This window comes from Phaseolus vulgaris, chromosome 7 (assembly GCF_051622355.1).
Source record: "Phaseolus vulgaris cultivar YP4 chromosome 7, ASM5162235v1, whole genome shotgun sequence".
Taxonomy (NCBI): domain Eukaryota; kingdom Viridiplantae; phylum Streptophyta; class Magnoliopsida; order Fabales; family Fabaceae; genus Phaseolus; species Phaseolus vulgaris.
The window spans coordinates 2,914,086-2,937,016 of record NC_143504.1 but is presented as its reverse complement, the minus strand read 5'-3'; the positions used below and the strand labels follow the sequence as shown (position 1 = coordinate 2,937,016).

The window sequence follows — 22,931 nt, the reverse complement described above, 5'->3', positions numbered from 1 at the left end:
TGATATATTGTTGGTGTTACATGTTTCTACTGTGGGACAATTTTATATGTACGTCTCTATGGAATTCACTAATTACAATTTCAACTATTTTGATGGAATTGTTAGGATTTATCAGAATAATGTCTTCTTTAGATATAATAATCAGAATATACAAGTTAAATTCAGTTAATTTTAAAGATATACTAACAATATCATGTTGAACATATTGAGAACTTATTTATTGCACTTGATTGGATTCATTATATTTGCTTATAAAAGTGCAACTTCAATCCGTATAACAATTAAATGATTATACAACATATATACTATTAATCAAAGTTACATTTATTATTACATGAATATGAATCCGGTTTATCCCCCGGCATCACTGTATGTGGTCAAATTTTGTTTACTCGATGTTCAGTTTTACTTCGATGAAGCTCGAATTTGAAAATTCTAATATTTAATATAATATAAAGATTGGCCACATTAAAAGAGTTGAAGAGAACAATATTAATGGAGTGGGTAGGAAAAGAGGGAATTATCTTTAGAATTTTCTAACCAAAACTTGGCATTCTTTACTGCATTATTATAAGATAAGGATGATGGTTGTTGTTGTGGCTAATCTGGCCATCTTTTCTTTTCCTATTTAAAGGGATTGTGACAAACTAAAACAAACTTTCTTCACTTATTTAAATCAGAAAAAGAATAAATAAATTATAATAACAAATTTATCTACTTAGAATTATTTTCATTATTTTTTATTTGTGTCTTTTATATACACCCTTCTTTCTTTTCTTACCTCACTGTATCTTCTTTTATCCTTTTGTAGTAAATCAAACAAAGTAACCCTTGAACATTCTTTTTTAGTTACAAACAAAGCACGAAAATGATTAAATAAAGAAGACACATTGAAATGGGTCGTTTTTGCAAGTGTAAATATTCTGGATAAAGCGTCAACCGCCACACCAATTTGACTACACTGAAAGAAAAAAAACTAAGTTAGAGACAGAAACAGAGAAGAAAGAAAGAAATTGGAAACACGAATACCAAAAACCATATAGCGCAAAAAGAAAAGCAGAGAGAGAAGGCGAAACGTTATGTTACCCAAATTGTTAACCATGTCGATATCCATGTCCATGTCCTTCCAATCTGACACGCACAATGCTCTCTGCAGAGGCTTTTCCACCTTCAGCTCCCTCCCACGCGCCACCGCGCCCTTCCGCCTCAGGGCTTTCTCCAACGCCGTCGCCGATAAGCCCTCCGTTTGCACCGCTGACGAACTCCATTATGTCTCCCTCTCCAATTCCGATTGGAAACTCGCTCTCTGGCGCTACAACCCTTCGCCCCTCGTTGGTTTTCTTTCTTCATTCAAATCGCAGCTTTCTTCTATTCTCTCTCCCTATGATTTAGCTACGATTTCTTAGGATACAGTGTTTGTTTCATAGGTACCTCCGAGGAATCATCCTCTGTTGCTCTTGTCCGGCGTGGGAACTAACGCCATTGGATATGACCTTTCACCTGAGGTATTCAACTTTTTTCTTCTTGTATTTTTTTATTCAGTGTTTTTTTCGATCGCTTCTTCGTAACTGTGAAATTGTGCGCGTTTCTGTTCTGTGTTTAGTTTGCCTTTGAAACCATACTTGTCCTCTGTTTGTTTCCTTTCGTTTTCCTTTTTTGCATCTCGGGATGTGTTGTTGTTGCTTGTATTGGAATATGATTTGCTTGTGCTGGTAAACTTGTTTTGGAAATTAGTGGAGCAATCTGTTTCTTCTTGAACAATACTAAAGTCAAAGTAGAAATCATTAATCACTGTTCATTTTCTACAAACAGGAATAGTACCTATCTCATTCCTTCCCTGAGAATCATGAATAGATAGCCTTTTTGTCTGGTTCATAAGCAACAATGCTTCTAGGCTTTTTTATATAGATGCATGCATGTCTTGTATCTGGCTGTGTAAGATTTTCATAACTTATTTTTCTCTAAAAAAGCTTTGATACTCAAGATATACATATTAGTGAAGTATCCAAAAGTATAAATATCAGTTCATACGGATATGTGAAACAAATGCAAGTATTGGCACTTTGTCATCATCCTTTTATTCTTGCATAGGCAACTGCCCATATTTTATTGTTCTTTTTTTGTACCCTATACTGAATATAAGATACATTGAAGCATGATCACAATGTTTATAAACACAAGAAGCAGAAACGTTCAGCAATGTACTAGTTTAATTAAGTACCTATTGATTGCAAAATTCTGAATTCCTCTTCCCTTAAAGAACACACCAAAGCTTACTACTTTTGATTCTGTATTGTTAATATTATTAAGCTTTCCTCCATATTGTTTGAGTGATTAATGATGCTTTTTTTCGTAATTATAGCTGCTCAGTAGTACTATCTTTTCTGATTTTATTTATCAGTCGTCCCACTAACACATTGTATGTACTGCAGTCATCATTTGCACGTCACATGTCTAGTCAGGGATTTGAAACTTGGATTCTTGAAGTACGAGGAGCTGGGTTGAGTCTTCAGGGTTCAAATTCTAAATATATTGAACAATCTGCTAATGCAATGTCTGAGAAGATGGAAGCTGCTTCAGAAATTGCTACAGCTACCAATGGAGCCATGGCTTCAAATAAAGAATTAAATAACATCTCTTGCGCAGTATCTGAACCACAGATTTCTGTCTTAAACGGGGTAGAAACTGAGAATGTGGCCATCCAAGGTGACCTAACTAGGTTGGCTACTGTTTGGGACGAATCAAAGTCGGTGGCAAGGTTGACCGAGACTTTTATGTTTTTGTCAGAAAGGGTCTCTGGATTTCTGAGTGAAAGTCAATCAAGGGTGATGTTTTCCAAATTTCTAGATCAGATTTCAAAACTTTTGGTGGATTCTCCATTATACGAACAATTCAATGAGGTAAGGGGAAAGCTTTCAACTTTGTTTGAAACAAAGCAAAACTCTGGTATTACTAGTCAAATAACTGATCTGAGTAAAAAACTAGTAAATATTATTGAGGAAGGTCAGCAATCTGTTTCTCCTCCATTATTTGATCTACAAACTCGCTTTACTTCTACAATAGAAGATTTTCAGAAGCAACTTGACTTAATTGTGAAGTATGATTGGGACTTCGATAATTACTTGGAAGAAGATGTTCCTGCAGCGGTAAGGTGATATCTTATTATGTTTGAAAGCTATATATCATTAGCATTTAGCAGTACCTCTTTTTTACTTGTTATATACCGGTAACCTTATGGTTGCATATCCCTTTTATGACTTTTTTGGCTTTACCTGTACAGATAGAATACATTGTGAAACAAAGCATGCCTAAAGATGGAAAATTGCTTGCAATTGGACACTCCATGGGTGGTATCTTGCTTTACTCCTTGCTGTCACGGTTTGGTGAGTTTATTGCTTTGTTAGTATTAATTGCCCATTGTCATGTTGCCTTCATTTGTTATTGTATTCTTTTCTTGTGTGTACTCTATTTGACATTTGTTACGGTCTAAACTATAATCTCAATCATTCGATAATGGTGTGGGGTGGAAACAAAGGAGAGGGGGGAATATTTGGATTTGGAAAAGGCCGATATTATCAGGATGCTCATACATGGAAGGCAATTTATTTGTTTTGGAATCAGTCATTAGATATCAAGAATTGGAATCAGTCTTCAGTCAATACTCTTACTTTGGGAGGAAAATGCTATGCAACAACTTTGTCTACGAAAATCATCTGTCTGCACTCTATGTTTTTTTTTAGTTTTGATTGAGTCAGTGACAATAATCCGTATTAATTTCTGAGCCCCTCTTGAACCTTCCTGATTGACTATTAGTATTAACATGTTGGAAACAATAATCAACAATAAGTCTTTGATGAATCACAACAGGATCAAACTTTCGAACTTAATGAAATGAAATTTCATCCTTGTATTGATTGAACATGTGATCAAGTATACTTTATGCATCATTAGTCTTCTGAATATGAGATGGCAGTAAAGTCAAACGAAGGAATTTGTGTTTTTTTTAAATGAAAGTAGGATTCTATCGTATTATATCTACTGGCTGATGATTGACCATTCTTAGAATTACGTTACTCCCAAATCACTTCTACCCTTCTATCTTGCTATCACCGCACATTATTTCGTGTTGTAACTTTCGTGATAACTAAATTTTTTTTGTCATATACGGTGGCACATGTGACTAGTATCATAAGAGTGTAAATCTAGGACTGCAAGCAGAGTGTTTACATATACTCACTCATTTGTATCTACATATACTTGGACATGTATAAAATAAAATATATTTTTTATTTACTTAATATTTGTTTTAATTTCATGCAAGGTTCGGAAGGAAAAGAACCAAATTTGGCTGCAGTGGTCACACTGGCATCATCTCTGGACTACACATCATCCAAATCAACTCTTAAGTTACTCTTACCCTTAGTAAGTGGATGATTTAGATGTTTTTGGTTACTTCCTTCATAGGCTTAGTGATTAAATTGCATAATTTCTGTTAAGGTACTAAGTTTAGTCACTTAATGAGCAGGCAGATCCTGCGCAGGCCCTGAATGTCCCTGTTGTTCCTTTGGGGGCAATGTTGGCTGCAGCTTATCCTCTGTCATGGTTAAATACTTTGATTTCAGCTGAGGACATGATGGATCCAGATTTATTAAAAAGGCTTGTTTTGAATAACTTCTGTGAGTATTTCTATCCATTAGAAATATAAATTATTTGTGCAAACACCTTTTTTTTCTTAACTTATGACATAGCATGGGATGTAGTTTCTTTGAACTGCTGGGTAGTGCCCTTCAGATAGTAAACTTCATTTTTGAACCAGTAGTGATAAGTCAGTATTTGGGTTGTCATTTCACTACTCCGTTTTTAAAATAAAAACTATTGATTATTTTCTTCTTAATTACTGAAATTCAATTAATTTCAGCAGTTGATATTTTAAAGGGACAACCGCTTTAGAATGATTTCTTGGCTTTTTGTATTTCTCTTGAGAAAGTGTGAAGGAGCAATCCATTCTTCCAATTTGTATAAAGCGTCAAATTTGTGGAATACATTTTTGTTGAACTTAACAGTTGATATTTTAAAGGGTGCTGGAGTAAACCGCTTGTTCATTGGATTATGCTAAAATTGAATCATTCCTTGGACCTAGAAAGAAAATCGGGAAGAGCAATCCATTCTTCTAATTTATATTATAAACGTCAAATCTTGTGGAATACATTTTTTTGGACTTAACAGTTTGATCTCATACAGCTGTTTTGGACTCTTAACAAAACCACTGTTCGACGTGCCCCTTCTTTGTAATGCTTATTTCAGTACTTATAATTATCCCGGTGGCTCCATTTCAGAGATATTAAGGATTGTGTGTTATACATTATTACTTTGCATTAATCTTCAGAGAGGATATTCAGATGGATCATTCAAGCATATTAAGATGAATAGGATGATGGAAAAGCAAAATAATTCCTCTGCTTTCACTTGGTCATTGGACCTTGAAAACATAGATAAGAGAGTATGATATTAAACTATTAAAAGATGATAGATTGAACAAGTAGTGATGATTTCACTGGTTCATTAAATTCAAGTGGTAATCCTGCCAGATTTACTTTCTAGATATTGTTAGTTTTGCAATAAAAAAGTAGGGTATTAGGAGGTTAGAAACTCTAGACTAGAATAACATTGTTTAATTAGCAAATTACATCCTCACTGTTTAATATGAATAAAATATCTGACCTTATGATACAATTACAACTGGTAGGCACCATACCCGCAAAACTTATCTTGCAACTCACTACAGCATTTCGAGAACGTGGTTTATGCAACAGGAATGGGACCTTTTTTTATAAGGACCATCTACACAAAAGCAATACCCCTATCTTAGCTATTGCTGGAGATCGGGATCTGATTTGCCCACCTGAAGCTGTGGAAGGTATTTTTTTTACCATAGGTGTAGATGCTTTACTTGCCTGTGTTTGCTGTTTCAAGAAGTGATTATTCTTAAAAAGGTATTTTATGAACAGAAACCGTTAAGGTAATTCCCGAGCACTTGGTTACCTATGAAGTTTTTGGAGAACCTGGAGGCCCACACTATGCTCATTATGATTTAGTTGGAGGAAGGCTGGTATGAACTTATTCCTTTGGTTGTTGTTGTTAGTGCTACTTTAGATTAGGAAATTGTCAAGAAGTAAAGAAAAACGTGCTCAGTTTATTTTGTGATTAATTGGTTATGGTCTTATTGGCTGCCCTACACGAATTTTCTGTCTTTTGCTCTATTCACACCTTATTCTCCTGTTCATCTACTCTTGACATTTTTTTTCTTTTGCTTCATTATTAATTTTTGTCCATTTTTAGTCATCTAATTTAAGCATTGATTGTTTCATTCGTATCAAGAATTTGTTTTGGCATAAATAATTGGTCTATATTTTCTTATGCCCACTGCTGCTTTCTTTATGATGTCTTTTCTATGATTATTTGGAGCACAGGCGGTGGAGCAGGTGTATCCCAGTATAATTGAATTTCTTAGCTGTCACGACAAGTGATGTACACCATCAATTTTCATCAAATACATTCTTCTTGGATCATACTTGATAACTACATTCCAAACAGGTGTGAGATGCCTTTCTTTTATTTCCTTTTGTACGATCGTTCGAGCTTATGCATTGCCTACGTGGTCGTTCGTGGTACAGACAACTGAGACAAGATTAATCGATTGTTTATTTATACTAGGTACATTAAATTACGAAGAAAAGTTGAAAGAATTTATCAGACCTTTTGTACATTGGAACAAAGGGATTCGGCTTTTTTTTCCCCCTAACCATAGCAGCAAAAGGTAGGAAATACGATCAAGGATATAGAAAAAAATAGGAAGTACAAGGAGTCTAAATTGTTTTTACAGCGTTTTTCTCTATTGGTGTAAAATATATATGTACATAATTTCCTACACGATTCTCTGCATTCTGACTGACCTGCCCTACTCGAATTGTTTCACCACACTGTGCATGTGCGTGCTTGATAAAGCCCTTCGATCTGAGGTTCTATCCTAATTGCAGAGATACTTTAAGAATGTGACAATCTTTTTGTGTGTACAATATTCTCAGGAAGACTGCAATTTACAACTCCTTGCATGTTTTTATTTGATTTTTTTAGATGGATTGATTTTTTACGCACTTGAAAAATAATTTGAATTAAACATAAAAGTAATATGCATTTGAATTTTATTTGATTTGATTTAAACTTAACATTGAACTCGAATTTAACTTTGGATTAGTTTTCTTTTTAGTATTTTGAGTTGAAATTCTTTTAATTTGATAGCTAGTAAAATAAATTAATATTCTACAAAATCCAACACTTGAGTTCTAATTAGTTTTTAAAAGTCACATTTACTTGATAACAACCGTAATAGAATAACAAAAAAATCACGTGATAATAATGAGATATATCAGAAAATTATTTACAGCTGAAATGTTCCCTCGCATACATAGCCAAAGTCGGTGGCTTGATTCAATTGCTACGTAAAATATGATTTCTTTAGTAGATTAAAGGTGCATTTAAAGTCTTATAAATCTTATATCAAAATTTCACACTTTTAATGTGGGTCTCAAGGCTGAGAGCCAGAAGTTTATGAACTCTTCAACACCAAATTCATTGCATTTCAATATCAGTTACCTGGTTGCACCGCCACTACATTCAATTCAAAATCTTAATGTATCAACCGATTTTATAGATCATAACTATTTATATGTTGTGTTCAACGTATCTATTTTCACTTATGTGTGACTTCTTTTTCACACACTCAGCACTCCCAATAATTTCAGGCCTTTATCTATGATCTTGACACCCCACCATTACCTTAACCAACACTTGGTTTCAGCTATAGCGGGAGGTTATAGTACTCAAGAAGTTGTGTCAAATGTGTTTTTCTTTTTTTGCTAATAATTAAGCCTCCCAAGTGCAATTTTTGAATCATATATAGTGTGCATTTAAAATACTAAGTTATCTTTCTTATCAGTATTAAAATAGCAGATGCCATATGCCTCTATTATTATATTTGGTTCGGGAATGCTAATATCATACCTGTAATACAGGAGCAAAAACTCCTTTTCTATAGTTCTGATCTATATTAAAGTTAATCTATTTAAATTTAGTATCACTAAACACTACATTTTGTTCTCTCTGTTTGTAACTCACAAAAAGAAAAGGAACAAGAAAAAGACATTTCCTGCCAAAGCATAGGGGCATGGGATGTTATGATCTGACCAGATCTTTGTTCCCTTGAAAAGTGGTAGTCCTGTCATATGTGGATAACTCAACAAATATTCAAAAAGTGAGCTTTATTCCTATAGCTCCACGTTGCTCAGATAAGCTCAAGGACTAAATTTGTAGAATTTTAAAAATTCAAGCCCTGAACCCTAATAATCAAGTCCACTTGGATAACTTCTTTTAAGAAAAATACACTTTCATGCAACTTAATATAAGCAGGTCCATTTTAGACGAGTTTTTCATTAATCTCTTCAGATGGGCTTGGAATTTCTTCTGACAGAAAATGCTAGTATTTGAAACTTAAGTATTGCTTATTTGGCATATATTGAAACTACTTCTGCAAATGCTTCTTCATTTACATAATACACCACTTTTGGACATTAAAATATTGTATAATGATTGCTTCTATGGAGCCATGTGTGAAATGATGCAATGAGATGTGTTGAGCAAATATTAGTATCCATTATGCATTTAAAATGAGACCTAAAACAAATTTTGAAAGACACTACTTTTAAAAATGAGTTATATGTTAAATTTTTTCTGTTAATATATATTTTTATTTCCATTAATATCAGTAGCAAAAAGCATTGACTGTAGGATTGAAGGTTATAAACCATGCACATTATAATATTTCTAGAATTAGACATGCCATCTCTGTCTGTTAGATCATTACACTGTTGAAGCTACGTGTTGCAGATTACCACAAGTGAACTCACGATAAAGTATGAGCTTCACCTGTATGATTAACCTACAATTTTCTTACTTTCAATGAATTTATGTGATGGTATGAATCATTTTAATATTTTCCATTTGGTGTCCTCAGTTACTGTCACCATGGAAAAGACTCTGAGCATTTGTAGCAATGTCAGGAAGCAGAATCCAGAATAACTTCTGTTAGGATCAATTTGGCCATCCTTTGTTCTTGGGGTGTTTTGTTTTTACCTTGTGTTCCATGTTGACAGTAACAGAAGATAAGCTTTGTGCATTTAATGATTGATAATGGAGGACGCTTCCTTGTCTTCCTTGTGTTCTTTCATGTCTCATTTAGATACTCAAACCTATCACTATAAATACTTATGTCTACAAATGCAACTCACACTACCTTAACCAGCTATACCTGCGTTGAAGAGTTAAAACTATTTCAGTTCCCAATGGATTCAAACACATCAAGCTTTCTTTTGAACTCTTCAACTTTGCACTCAGTTTTCTACCAAGATAAACAAGATGACGGCATAATTGATCTGGGTCTCAGTCTCGGAACAGTTCAGCATGAAGCTTACCAATCTTCTAGCAACTGTATGAGTTCTTCACATCCTTCATTCTTTTAATTCTTCATCTTTTCTAACTTTTTCTACACCCTTTGCTCAGATATTTTTCAATTACAAAAAAAAGTAAGCAGTATATACTACAGTAAAAGAGAGACACGTAGATAGTTTACTTAAAGATTATACATGACACTATTTTTTATTGTTTGATGATTAAAATTGTTACACTAATATTACATAACTGCATAAAAAAACCAGTTCAGTTTGGTCATGTGAGATGATTTTTGTATGCTGATGATTATGTTACCAACATTGTTAGCATGAAATCAACAAATAATTACGTTCAACTAATAATTAACAGAGTCTAATGAAATTATGTTTGGAATCAGTGTATGATGATGACCTTATGGACTGGCCTCAATCTAATTTGAACCTCAAGAACTCAAGCACAATGCATGGTAGACCTGTTCACGAAAATTTTGATGAAGAGATAGAGGGGGTGCAGAGCAATGAGAGATGGGCTTATGTGAAGGTTAACATGGATGGAGTTACCATTGGTAGGAAAATTTGTGTGCTTGATCACGGTGGATACTCAAGCTTAGCACTTCAATTAGAAGACATGTTTGGTAGGCAGAGTCAATAATGCATTATGCATGCACTTGCAACATCTTTTTAATGTTTAGCATAATTTTTGTTTAACTGATTGTACCACTCAGGAAACCAATCCGTTTCTGGATTACGATTGTTCCAATCCAGATCAGACTACTCATTGTTCTACAAGGACAGACAAGATAATTGGAGACCTGTCGGTGATGTCCCTTGGAAGTATGTCTCATTTTTCTTTCCCAACATTACAACAAAATCATTAAATATTCAACACTATTTTTTTCCTCCAAAATTAGTTCTTATTTAACATTAGTTCTTATTCAATAATGAAGTTTTACTTCCATTGTCTGTACTTTAAGATTGGTTCTAACTTTTTCCTTTATCTCTTTCACTTGTTTTATCCCAGGGAATTTATAGAATGTGTGAAGAGGTTGAGGATTGCAAGAAAGAATGCAGCAGGCATTGTTTCTTGATCATCACACACCTAAATTTTGTTCTCTCTTAGTATTAATTAGCAGAAGTTAAATTGATCAAAGTTGGTTTGATGTCTTGGTTAAGTAGTTTGGCCATGTAATCAAAGTTGATGGATTCAATTAGTGCACATGGTATTTTGGATAAGTCCTTCATGGAAACGTACCTTACTTGATTTGTAATCATTAAAGTGGAATACCAATAATAATCACTTCACTTCCAAAGCTTTCACTTTGCTGAGTCTGGGATCCATCTCTATCATGCAGGTCACTGTCACATTGTTGCATTAAATTAATACCTAGTAAATAAATATCAATCACTACAGGGACACATGTTATCCCTTATTTCTCTCGAACTTCATGCAGAATTTGGAAACCACAGCTGTCTCAACTTGCTTTCACTTCGACAGTGACATGTTTTCTGCCATTGCCTTACATCAGAGTTCTTCATTCATACTCATCCTCTTTAATGTTGAATGCAATCAGTAAGTTGTTCTAGACAATATAATACTTTGCAAGCTATGAATGGGGTTGAATCTGGCTAAAAATGTTAATTTTTTGTAACCAGCTGAATCAAAATTTAGATTTTCATTATGATAGGTGTTGTGCATATTTGAAATGACATCATATAATCATGTACGATAATAAACATTCCATTAATGTTTGAGAGTGTTTTAAATATGGTTTTCCCCAACAGAAAAAACTTTTAAAATAAAGACGGTTGTCCTGATTTATAAATTTGTTTGGTTAAAATAGAAGTGTTTGATAAATAAGTTTTTGCATCACTTTTGAATTTATAGTTTATGATAATAATTATCTTTTATTCTCAATATTGCTTTACAAAATAAAAAATTATGTCAAATCATACAAATTTACCGTTTATTTGTTTGTTATTTTATTTTAATAAGTTAAATTAAAAATTTTCAGTTTTTAACACAAGTTTCCAATTTTAGTATTTTTTTCTACTTTAGATAATTTATGAGCTATTTTTACCCATTGTAAGTAAGAATATAGATATGCCATAAATTTTGTTTTTTTCCCATATTATGTGCTTTTATTTTTATTAGAAATAAAAAAAATCATTTCAAAGTATTGGTGCTTTAAAATGGTAGCCCGCATGTTAAGAACGAATCAATTGATTTATTTAAAATAAGTCCTTCTCAATTTTTCAACTATATGTTGTAATAACTAATTTTATAAATTTCCATATTTTTTTTACTACTGACAATAGACTAATCGGTTAACGTTATAATATAACACTAGGAAAAAATAAGAGGCCTTTTGAAACATCTATATGTTTTTTTTAAAAAGTAATATCAAGAAAAATATAAGTGTCACTAAGATGAATGAGTATTTAAAAAAAATAAAGATTTATATATAATTGTACTAAACATAATGAAGAAAAGTGTTTAGTTAATATCGTTAGAGATCTTACATCAACTAGAGATGAAGACATTTTATTGTATATAAGTAGGTACAAACTTCACCCTATAAACTGATTTTACATAAAAACTTCATCCTATAAACCGATTTTAAGAAATTAAGAAGAATACACGAGTGATGATTGGATGATTTATCTAAATAGCTTTTAGAGCACAAGTAACATGAAAATGCTGTAATCTTTCTATATTTTCGCAATTTTGAATAGAAATCTAAATAGACTAGTTTCATATTTTCTCTTAAAATGTTTTTCACGTCTTTGGCGTCTTTCGTCTCATTTAATTTCTGGTGAAATTGATGACAGAAAGAGAGTCTTGAGAAACGAATATAAAAACCTTATATTTTAATATTGTACCTTTGCCACCAAATTGACAGCAAAACATGTGAAACTCAAAGTGGTAGAAATAGTGTGTGCATCAAAGTCAAAAGAATGAGGAAACAGAGAAATTAGCAGTTAAACAGAAACGAGAAGCAAGAATTTTGGTGCGTATGTTTGGAGTTTGAGTCTTTCACCCACAATTGGCGCCACATGTTAGGCCTTCCCTTCCCAACTACGTCATTTTCAATGTAAAAGACCTAATCTATGCTATCATCTTTCTAAAATTTACAACTCTACTCACTAAAATATTCAAATAATAAAAATAAAAATAATAATAATAATAATAATAATAATAATAATAATAATGTACACGAGGAACACTTCGAACCGATAATTAAAAAAAAAGTCCGCACTCAAAATTTGTGAAGTGGAAGGAATAATATTATAAGTTTGTATAAATTTTATCTTATAAACTGATTTTATAAGGTTGAATTACACTTAAATTCAGTTTTTTAATATGGTATCATATTCATTTAAAGTTTATCTTATCGAAAATTTATTAGATTGGTATCAAACTTACTTACACTCTATCCTAACAAAAATTTATTGGATTGATCATGTTACTTGTTATCGAATCGTTATAAGAGATCTCACATCAACTAGAAGTAAGGACATCTCATAGTATTTAAGTTTGGCATAAACATTTTTTTAATCAATCATTAACTTATATCATATTTAAATATCACCTCAATATATAAGAGTTCAATCAATGATAGAATTAACTACGCATATTTATAGCACATTTCATATTAGTTATAAATCACTTAATAATATTTTTCTCTCAATCTTGCACCAATTCGATATAAACCTTATCTTAATAACATTTTATAGTATATAAGTTATAAGAATTTTATTTTATAAATCAATTTTACAAAACTAAATTGTATTAACTCCAAGTTGTTAATAGAAGGAAATTAAAGTAACTAATATATTTGTAAAATCAAGTCCTTTTGATTTCTGACTTTGCATCTCATAATAATGAAATTGTAAAAATTGAATGTGTCTGTTTTCTCCCACCATTCACCCATACTTATCACTTGTCCTAAATAGGACAGCTAGGTAGATGTTAAGCTATGAAGCTAAGTTTGAGGAATTTGACTTCGAAGTTTTGTCTTTTGTTAACTCTTTCGCTTAATCGCAAAGTTTGAGAAAAAAAAGGTAGAAGATGACCAATAAATACATACACATACAACTTACCTGTCGTATGACTCATTCATTTTACCCAGAAAAATTTATCAGCAAAACTAATGTTCTTTTCAATCCTTCTAATCATTGAAAGAATAAATACTAATTTTTACTGGGAATTGTTTTCCAATATTTCAAAATGTCTAGGAATGCAAGCATGAAGGTTGAAGATAAAAAAAGGCAATAATAAGAGTGAAGTCCTTAAATAAATATAAATTAAGTGAATATTATCAATAAAAATGTTTTATTAGACTAAATAGAGTTTATAGAGTAATATAGTAACAATAAACTTGCATTTGCCTTAATTTGTATGATGAACAATTTAGTAATGAAAGGGGCACCATCAAGAGTCACCAACAATTTTATGGTACCTACCCTGATCAGTAACATAGAGGTGTTAAAAATCAATATGATAAACATAATTAACAACAATTAATGAGACTTAAAAAAAAATCTAACGTTATTTGTTGGTACATCTACACCAATTTCTGAATAAGTTAATTAGCGTTATAGTAGTACATAAAGATTAAATATAGTGGGTCATCTACACCAATTATTGATTTCCACAGTTCTTAATTCAAATAATGATTATTAACCGATAATAACAAATGAATTATTGGTTTTGGTTATTTTTTATTTTAAACTTCTTACTCAAACTAATAAAAGACTAATGATGCATGAAGTTTTGAAGTGTTGATATTCCTTTGTTGTTAGAGAGGTTTAAGAATAGAACGTCCAATGAGTTAAGTGGATAACACGTATATATATGTTTAGTTGGTGATGGTTGATGCGATAAGATCGGGAATAAGGAGCACTAACTCTTTCTTCCCTCCTCATCAATGCACATGACAAGAATAAAACCACTACTGTTCTTTTCACGCCAAGTGAATGAGAATTTATTACACATATTAATAAATAAGAAGTGAATTTATTATTTATTAAAAAGTGAACTTATAAGATAAAATTTTAATCTTTTATATATTATAAAATGTTCATATATACATTTATCAGCTTAAAATCTAATCCTACTAATTCATAGGTTAGATTATAACTTACGAATAATCTGGTAACGATCTAGATGACTAACGATCTAGATCACTTTGAGACGACTTCGAGACCTACCAATTCGTAGGTGACATTATATATATATATTATGAGTTATCCGATTATGAATAATCCGATAACAATTCGATAATGGATGACTTCGAAACCTACCAACTCGTAGGTGACATTATATATTATAAGTGATCCGATAACAGTCTCAACTCGTAGGTGACATTATATATTATAAATGATTCGATAACAGTCGGATAATAAGTGACATGATAAATTTAACAAATTCTCAATAAAATATATTTTAAATAACTATAATACAATATTAAAAAATAAATTTTAAGGAAAGGAAAATTTACATCAAGTTATATACCGTCAAATATTCATATTTTTACTAGTAAAACATGTTTTTGTAATCATAAGACCCTTATCTGCATGTGTTTGGTAATAAAATCTGAGAATAACTGATGTTTTTTGCTCAAACAAATTCGATTTATCTTCTAATACTCCAATTACAAGGATTCATCAGCTTGAAGACACTGTTAAACAAGAGCAAGACAAGAGAGTAAAGGTAAAAGATTCACAAATGAGCTGCATTCACAGAGCACAGCTCCCTGAAATTACTCAATCAGAGGAAATAGTCAATCTATCCAAAGCATCAAGCACGTGCCTCATCGTTGGTCTCTTTTCGGGGCTGCTATGGACACAAGCCATTGCAATCTTCAAAACTCCAATAATCTCCTCCTCCTTATCTGCATCTTCAGCCAAGTAAGGATCCAACACCTCCAAGAGAGGCTTCTTTTCCTCAATGCAGAACTGAATCCACTGAACAAGGTCCATTTCTGAGTTCCCCACTTGGACAATGGATGATTTTCCTGTGATCATTTCCAACAATATCACACCATATGAGTAAACATCCCACTTCTGTGATGGCTTCACCACTTTCAGTGCTTCTGGAGCCATATAACCGTTCCCCAACACATTGGTGGTCACTTCAGTGGAGATGCTCTTTTGTCTTCCATGTTGTTTCTCCGCAGCCACTCGGTTGGATTGCAAGGTTGGAGACCCACCAGCAATGTTTGCAAGGCGCCCAACTCCAAAGTCAGAAATGTGGGGTTCCATGTCGTGTCCAAGAAGTATGTTACTTGGCTTGAGGTCTCCATGGACATATTTTTTGGGGCTAAATTCATGCAGATAGACCAACCCTCTTGCTGTTCCTTTCATGATCTTCAATCGATAGGACCAAGAAAATGGTGCAAATGTGAGAAGTCCAGCCTTCCCTGGAGATATAAAATGGAATCAGACAAACAAAATGAACAAAAAGGTGTTAGGTTAGGCCCAAAGATCATTCATTGCCACAAAAGGAAGAAAAAAAGAACTATATTTAACAAAACTTACCATGAATTGCTGTATCAAGGCTTCCGTTGGATATATAATCATATATGAGAAGCTTCTCATCAACAGACCAGTAATAGGCTCTCAGAGTTGCAATATTTGGATGTCTTAACTTCCCTATTGCTTCTACCTCTGTTTGAAACTCTTTAAACCTTTGAGAACCTCCCTCCCCCAGCCTCCTCACAGCCAAAGCTAGCCCATCTTCAAGCACCACTTTGTACATAATCCCTATTCCACTCTTACCCAGAACAAAAGCTGAAGCCTTCAGAAGCTCATCCAAATCAAAAGTCACATGGGAATCTAATGGGACAAGATCATATTGCTCAACATTATTATCCGACAGGGCCTCGGATTCATCCTTTCTGAAGCAGAAACACTCTTTCCTCCCTTTGCTTCCCTTGTTAACTCCATCTTCATCAAGATCCTGGTTAAAACCACAAACCCTTGAGTAGCAAAAAGAGAACAGCAAACCTAAGAGGCAAATTCCAATTATATCACCCACAACAATGCTAACCACAGCTCCCTTACTTAGCCCTTTATTTTTCCCACTTCCCATGGAACCATTACCAGTACCCTCAGCTGGGTAGTTACTTGGAATAAATGGAAACGAGGAAGGTGAACTCGCAGATGGAGTATCAGAACCACATGAATTCTTCAGAGGAGGACCACATAGACCAGGATTGCCAATAAAGGCAGTTGGTCCTCTGTTCATCAAAGCACCATTTTGAGGAATTGGACCATTTAAATTGTTGAAAGTAAGATCAATGTAAACCTTCTCAGGCAGATTACCAAGGCTAGCTGGAATTGAACCAGTAAAATGATTATGAGACAAGTCAACAGTTCCTTGCAGGCTTGACAGATTTCCCAAATCACTGGGAATTGACCCATTGAAGTGATTGAAAGAAAGGTCTAGTCTTTCCAGAGAAAACAAACCAGTACCAAGCCCATCTGGTAAGGGGCCAGTGAAATTGTTCTGACTGAGAACAAGGGCCTTGAGTCTCTTGCACTGGACAATTGCAGCAGGCAATGACCCATTAAAGAAATTTTGTGATAAATCTAGAGTTTGAAGGTACCTGAGATTCTGAATCTCACTAGACACAGACCCAGAAAATGAATTGCCATAAAGCACTAAGCTTTGCAGTCCCTGAGCTTGAAAGAGCTGTGCAGGCAAGTTTCCAAAAAGCTTGTTGTTCCTGAAGTTGACATGGCGGAGCTGGGAGAGAGATCCCAGTGAAGAAGGGAGAGAGCCGTAGAGTTTCCTCTTCGGGATGCTGATGGCCACAACATTTTGGTCCTTGCAAGTGATCCCATTCCATGAACAAGGGTTTTCATCAGAGAAATTCCAGTTACTCATGGACCCTTGTGGGTCTGTGAGCGACTGCTTCAGTGTCAAAAGTACAGAGCCTTCAGCATTCAGAGAATGCACCAAGGGTGCAATAGAGTTGCAGCAAAGAAGGAAAAAGTAAAACAACAAAACAAAAGGGAACATCTCTAGCTCCTCCAACTAAGAGACCGTTGGAGCAAATCCTAAAGGGAAGGGAAAGAAGAAGAAGGTAGTGAGCAAGGTTAGTGTAACTGGTTTAGAGTTATGTAAAAGAGAAGAGAAGAAAAGAAAAGAGAGGTGTAAAGACAGACAGAAAGACAATGCTAGCTAGGTTGTGGTGGAGGGGAGAGAAAAGCTTAAACAGTAAAGTGAGAAAAGAAGTGTTGAAGAATGGGAAAGCGAGACCAAAGCCTCGGGGAGAGTTACCAGGTTGTTAGTGAGAGACAGTGGGGAGAGAGAGAGAGAAACAACTCGCCACACGAGTATCATTGCCAAATTCTCCCGATATTTCTTTATATCGAAGTAAGGCTATGTTTGGCAAAAAATAAAGCATAGTTAAAAAGTTAACTAAAACTTACTGTAATTCTAAATTGTTAATTTTTAAAAAACACTCTTTTATAAAAAAAAAATTAAAAATTAAAAAGCTAATAAAATTATTTATTATAATAATTGATTATATAGAATGATGAAAATGTGTACATACAATACTTTATATGAATTTTCACTTTATTATATGTTAACTTTATTGCATTTTAACTAATTTTAATTTTTTTATAGTTTAAATTAATTATTTTAACTATATTTTCATACGTACTTATCATGCTTGTATTTTACATTCCTCATTAAATATATGTGATTTTTTATATTCCTCATTATATACCTAATTGACATGTTTTATATTGCATATTCTACTGTTAGTACTGTTTTATATATTAAAACATTTTTAATCAAAATTAAAATTAAAACCATAGTAAAATTTAAAGGAATATTATGTTAGTTGAGATGTCATTAAAATGTTTATGAAGTCATTTTTTAATATAAATTTAATTGTAATTTGAATTATATGTACGAACTTAGGTTATAGTGAAATTTTATCCATTTTGCTATTTATTTATAAACCAAAATTTTAAATGAAATCAAATGTTATAATGTGGTAGAAGATATTTAAAACAAGTTTATTAATCTATTTTGTGTAAGATTCGAATATATACATATAAAAATCATTAAATAAAAAGTAATTTTAAACAAATATTATATTAATTAAGTTAGAAAATATTGTTAAAATTAAAAAATTTATTAGTATTCAAATAATTTTTATTATTAATAAATAATTTTTAAATTATATGTAATTAATTTTAACAATTAACTTTATGATCTAAATAATTAATAATTAAAAATATTGATAATTAATTAGATCCTAATTTAAAAACTATTTATTAATAATATAAATTAATTTAAATATTAATAATTAATTTTAATTTATAAAATAATATATAGATTAATTAATATAATAATTTTTTTTAAATTACTTTTTATTTTGATAGTTTTATAGTAATCATATATATATATATATCAAGTTTATGGAAAAATATATATGGATTTTTTTTTCTCCTATTTCTTTTATGTTTTTATGCATAAACTATTATCAGCATTTTTATTTTTTATCTTTATTTCTTCTGTTACTAATTTTTTAAGAAAATAAATCAGACACTTTATAGAGTACTTTTAAAAAGTTAATGAAATTGAAAAAAGTTAAAAAGAAGAAGGAAATGGAAAGTGTTCCTCTATTATTCACTTCCTCTCCTATTATACATCTATTATTTTGCTCATCATGGTACCACCTCATCACTTTCAGACCCTGCATCATCCTTTCTCATTGTCACACGTGGCACCACTTTTGCTTTTTATTAAACCTTACTTTCCCAAGTCAACACATACACTAAAAAACATTTAATTCTTTTGAACTCGAAAACTCTTCTCATCTAATTCAAACTTATCATTAGTCACTTTTAATGTAAATGAATACCTCTATTTAAATTACATAACTCTTCCTGAAACTTGTGATATATTTTTTCCTCAAATAAACTTTTCAAAATATTATGTTTTAAAAAGATATGCATAATTCTCATCATAATAATAAGTATATTCACTTTTCTAATATAATTTATGATGTTATACTTTTGTTATTAATTCACATGAGTTTCCATTTGATCTTCGGTGAGCCTGATTTTTTTTATTCAATAAATTTGATTGTAAAAATATTTATACATTAATATTTACTAAATATTTTTTACTGAATAAAGTGTATTTTTAATGAATAAGGTATATATATATATATATTCAAATATTTATTAAAAATAAAAGTATGAAAAAACATGACTGTCATTAATTTAATTTACAAAGTACATGTCTTATTTTTTTTAACAGAAGATATCACGAACGAATATAATTACATAACTTTTAATGGATATAAGTTTTATTCTTCATTTAAATCATTTAAAGCATTAAATATAAAAACATATTTTCACACATACGTATATATGTATAAATATTTTTTACTGGGATGGATGATGATTTTTTAAAATACATTTTTTTATCTTACACTTTATTTGATATGATAAGATTAATTTTCTATTCATGAGGAATGATTTATGAAAATTGTAAGAGTTGAGATGATTTGTCGAAAATGTTTTAAAAGAGGAAATTAAGTATGAGATGAGAAGAGGTAATGAATTAGTGAAAATTATTTAAGAAAATACAAATTTATCTTTGGTTAATATTCATATGCATATGTATTCTTTTAAAATATTTATTATTATTATTAATTCATTAATAATATTTTCAATAAATAATTTATTCCAATTTTCTCTATATTTTTTATTGATAAAAAAGTATTTATATTTAAAAAATATGACATGTTTAACCTTACATTAAAAAATACTATGCATTTGTGATTGCACTCAACACGTGAAACTATTACAAATTCTTTAAAAAAAAACATACGTAAATGAGAAGAGAAGAGGACGATAAAATAAGGAGAAAAGATAAATTGATATGTGAATGTGAAGTGGGCAAGTAACCGTTCCTGTCGCAAGACGCTACGGGATAAACGAAACCACGATAACATTGAAGTTCACATTGGTCCACATTGACCAAAGTTTATATTTAATTGATGATTTAAACTTAATTTTGTTAATTTTAAATTTTTTATTAGTATATATATATATATTAATCCGGGTATTTATTGTACTGGAGAGAGAACTGCACAAGTTTTTATATTCATAAATAAACAAATTCACACTTTCAATTCATTGCCTCTCACCAACAAGATTTAACACAATTGATAGAAAATTGTGTTACTTAATCCTATGGTTAAATATTCAATTATTTATTAATAATGTATATTAAACATTGTCAGAAGAGTATGTGAAATAATGTAATACAATACTTTTTATTTTGTATTTACAAGAGTACCATATCCAATTCAATATATATTCATAGAATAATAAATCAAACACAGGTTTATCCCATTAATACAAAACAATAAAATGCAGTGTAGTGTATTAATATGAACATCAATAATATTTTTTTAATCATTTTATTGGTGTATGATTGAATAATTCACCTCATCCGATGGAGACACATTATTCTTTCTTAAATAAATTTATTTACTGAAAGAAACACATTTGATAAATAGGATAATATTTTTCTAACATTTCAAAATATTATATTATATTTTTTATTTATTAAAAAAATCATACTCTGTATTTAGCCGTATTACAAAACATTTTACATCAAAAGTTTGCTGATTTTTATAATAGTTATTTAAAAAAAATATTCATTTGTTAACTAGTTAATAGTAATAGACCCCTATTAGGTAGTTGTTTATAGTTAATGGTATAAAGTAAGTTATAAATGTAATGAATGTAGAGGCAAAATGGATGTGGAGAAAGTAGTAACGGTATACTGCAGGAGCGTCATTGTTTTCGTTACATTCCGTGGCTCCACCACACCAACCTATCTTATCTCCATAACATAATTCACTAATTTCAAAATTGTTTGAAAAATTATAATTAGTGATGTGCATTATTTGCAAGGATTGGTAAAAACAGTGATTTAGGAGAATTTGTAATTAATATTTAATGGATTTTTTTCTCTCTAACATGAGTGTCTTAGATGTACTCAGTTCATGAAATTATATTGGTTACTAAATAAATCCTATTTAAATTTTTTATTTTTAACTTGACACAAAATGTTAATGCTTTGTGAAGAAAGTTTAGTTGTTGCAAAATTTTAATTATTATAAAATTAAAATTATGTATAAAAATATAATATAAGATCATTTAAAGATTATATCATGTAATTAAATATATAATTTAACATATTAGTATATGTGATTTTAGTGTATGACGAGAGTTAGGTTTATCTCTTTCACAAAGTTCTAAAATTAATACACCAGTTGGTTATATCAACATGGTATTTTGTTGTCTAAAAATATTATGTATCAGTCACATTTTCACTAAATTCATTACTCAATTCACACACATCATATTGTTATTGAATATCAAATATTTAATTTATACACATATAAAAAAAAAATTCATTATAAAACAATAAAAATTATTACATAATAACTAAATAAATTAATTTATAAGATTTTTTTTAGCTTTAGCAAAAAATTGTCTAACTTGAACGAAAATTGTCTAACTTGAGCGAAAATGAATCCAAAATCAAGTTGAGAGTTTAGTCGAAACTTTAACTCTGGTTTTATTTGTTTGAGTGAAAATCTTGACGCTTGAACATAAATGAACCTAAAAATAAGATAAATTATTTTTGTTATATTTTTTATTGAACAAAACATCAGTAGCTGGAAGGTATCTTTAACTTAATGTGATCATTAAACTTTAAATATATTTTTTTTAGTTCCTCTAAACAATCATATGCTTAAAAAAAGAGTCATGAACAATAATTGTGTGAAGATTTTCACAACCATTCCAATGCAATCTTCTGGGTGAACTTCAATAAACTCTTAATCTAACTATGTTGTGGTCATCTTCAACTTAACAAAATGCATGAATCTATCTAAAGTGCATTTGGATAATGGTTTAAATGAATTAAAATGAACTATAATATGATATGACTGATGAATGAATATAATTATATTAATTGTTTGGCTAGAAAACATTTTGAAATATATTTCAATATGAAAATTTATACTTCAGTTTAGTTCAAAAAAATTCAATCTAAAGAGCGATTCAATAATTGAACAAATTGATGTAATTTTTATTTATGAAATTTGTTCTCGCCAACAAATTTGAATTAGATCATAGAGGTAATTTTCAAGTCGATGTGAGCATTATAAAATATGAGTATAGTGTGTATTTTATGAAATAATGTTTGCTTTTGTTTTTTGAGGTCATCTTCTATTTATAGATTTTCTTTTCATCATAATAATATCACAATACTAAATAAAGAATCATATATTTAATTTTTACAATAATATCAAAACGAATTAAATAATAAAAAAATTAATTCTATCTTTTATTTTCAGAACAATAAATAATAAC

At 30.8% G+C, this 22,931-nt stretch overlaps 3 protein-coding genes across 5 annotated transcripts; 2 read left to right on the top strand and 1 right to left on the bottom strand.

Annotated features, from left to right (window-relative positions):
- The first annotated feature begins 896 nt into the window (after positions 1–896).
- Positions 897–7,125, top strand: LOC137827689 (alpha/beta hydrolase family protein). 3 transcript variants are annotated; one of them, XM_068633951.2, is made up of 10 exons: positions 897–1,331; positions 1,428–1,505; positions 2,433–3,146; positions 3,281–3,383; positions 4,322–4,422; positions 4,526–4,676; positions 5,747–5,917; positions 6,009–6,109; positions 6,471–6,594; positions 6,715–7,125. In XM_068633951.2, exons 1-9 carry the CDS (start codon positions 1,080–1,082, stop codon positions 6,525–6,527), a joined length of 1,728 nt encoding a protein of 575 aa, XP_068490052.1. In that variant the 5' UTR covers positions 897–1,079; the 3' UTR covers positions 6,528–6,594; positions 6,715–7,125. The 3 variants fall into 3 exon arrangements, with proteins under 3 accessions (XP_068490052.1, XP_090160699.1, XP_090160698.1); XM_090304573.1 differs by having other exon boundaries at positions 903–1,331; positions 2,433–3,151; XM_090304572.1 differs by having other exon boundaries at positions 959–1,331; positions 1,414–1,505.
- Positions 7,126–9,069: 1,944 nt separating this feature from the next.
- IAA32 (indole-3-acetic acid inducible 32) lies at positions 9,070–10,820 on the top strand. Its single transcript, XM_068636713.1, has 4 exons — positions 9,070–9,543; positions 9,902–10,138; positions 10,229–10,337; positions 10,525–10,820. The coding sequence occupies exons 1-4, from the start codon at positions 9,324–9,326 to the stop codon at positions 10,589–10,591; spliced, it is 633 nt and encodes a 210-aa protein (XP_068492814.1). The 5' UTR covers positions 9,070–9,323; the 3' UTR covers positions 10,592–10,820.
- Positions 10,821–14,990: 4,170 nt separating this feature from the next.
- On the bottom strand, positions 14,991–17,854 carry LOC137828140 (Leucine-rich repeat protein kinase family protein). The gene is made up of 2 exons (XM_068634592.2): positions 16,044–17,854; positions 14,991–15,925 (listed from the first exon to the last, which is right to left on the bottom strand). Exons 1-2 carry the CDS (start codon positions 17,527–17,529, stop codon positions 15,270–15,272), a joined length of 2,142 nt encoding a protein of 713 aa, XP_068490693.1. The 5' UTR covers positions 17,530–17,854; the 3' UTR covers positions 14,991–15,269.
- Between the last annotated feature and the right edge of the window lie 5,077 nt (positions 17,855–22,931).

Excerpts from the sequence above, each read along its gene's own strand:
- IAA32 (XM_068636713.1), top strand. The coding sequence starts at position 9,324 with ATGTCTACAAATGCAACTCACACTACCTTAACCAGCTATACCTGCGTT. Across the intron at positions 9,544-9,901 it reads TTACCAATCTTCTAGCAACT|TGTATGATGATGACCTTATG; the intron begins GTATGAGTTCTT and ends GTTTGGAATCAG. Across the intron at positions 10,139-10,228 it reads TCAATTAGAAGACATGTTTG|GAAACCAATCCGTTTCTGGA; the intron begins GTAGGCAGAGTC and ends TGTACCACTCAG.
- LOC137827689 (XM_068633951.2), top strand. The coding sequence starts at position 1,080 with ATGTTACCCAAATTGTTAACCATGTCGATATCCATGTCCATGTCCTTC. Across the intron at positions 4,423-4,525 it reads TTAAGTTACTCTTACCCTTA|GCAGATCCTGCGCAGGCCCT; the intron begins GTAAGTGGATGA and ends CTTAATGAGCAG. Across the intron at positions 4,677-5,746 it reads GCTTGTTTTGAATAACTTCT|GCACCATACCCGCAAAACTT; the intron begins GTGAGTATTTCT and ends TACAACTGGTAG.
- LOC137828140 (XM_068634592.2), bottom strand. The coding sequence starts at position 17,529 with ATGTTCCCTTTTGTTTTGTTGTTTTACTTTTTCCTTCTTTGCTGCAAC. Across the intron at positions 15,926-16,043 it reads CCTTGATACAGCAATTCATG|GGAAGGCTGGACTTCTCACA; the intron begins GTAAGTTTTGTT and ends TTATATCTCCAG.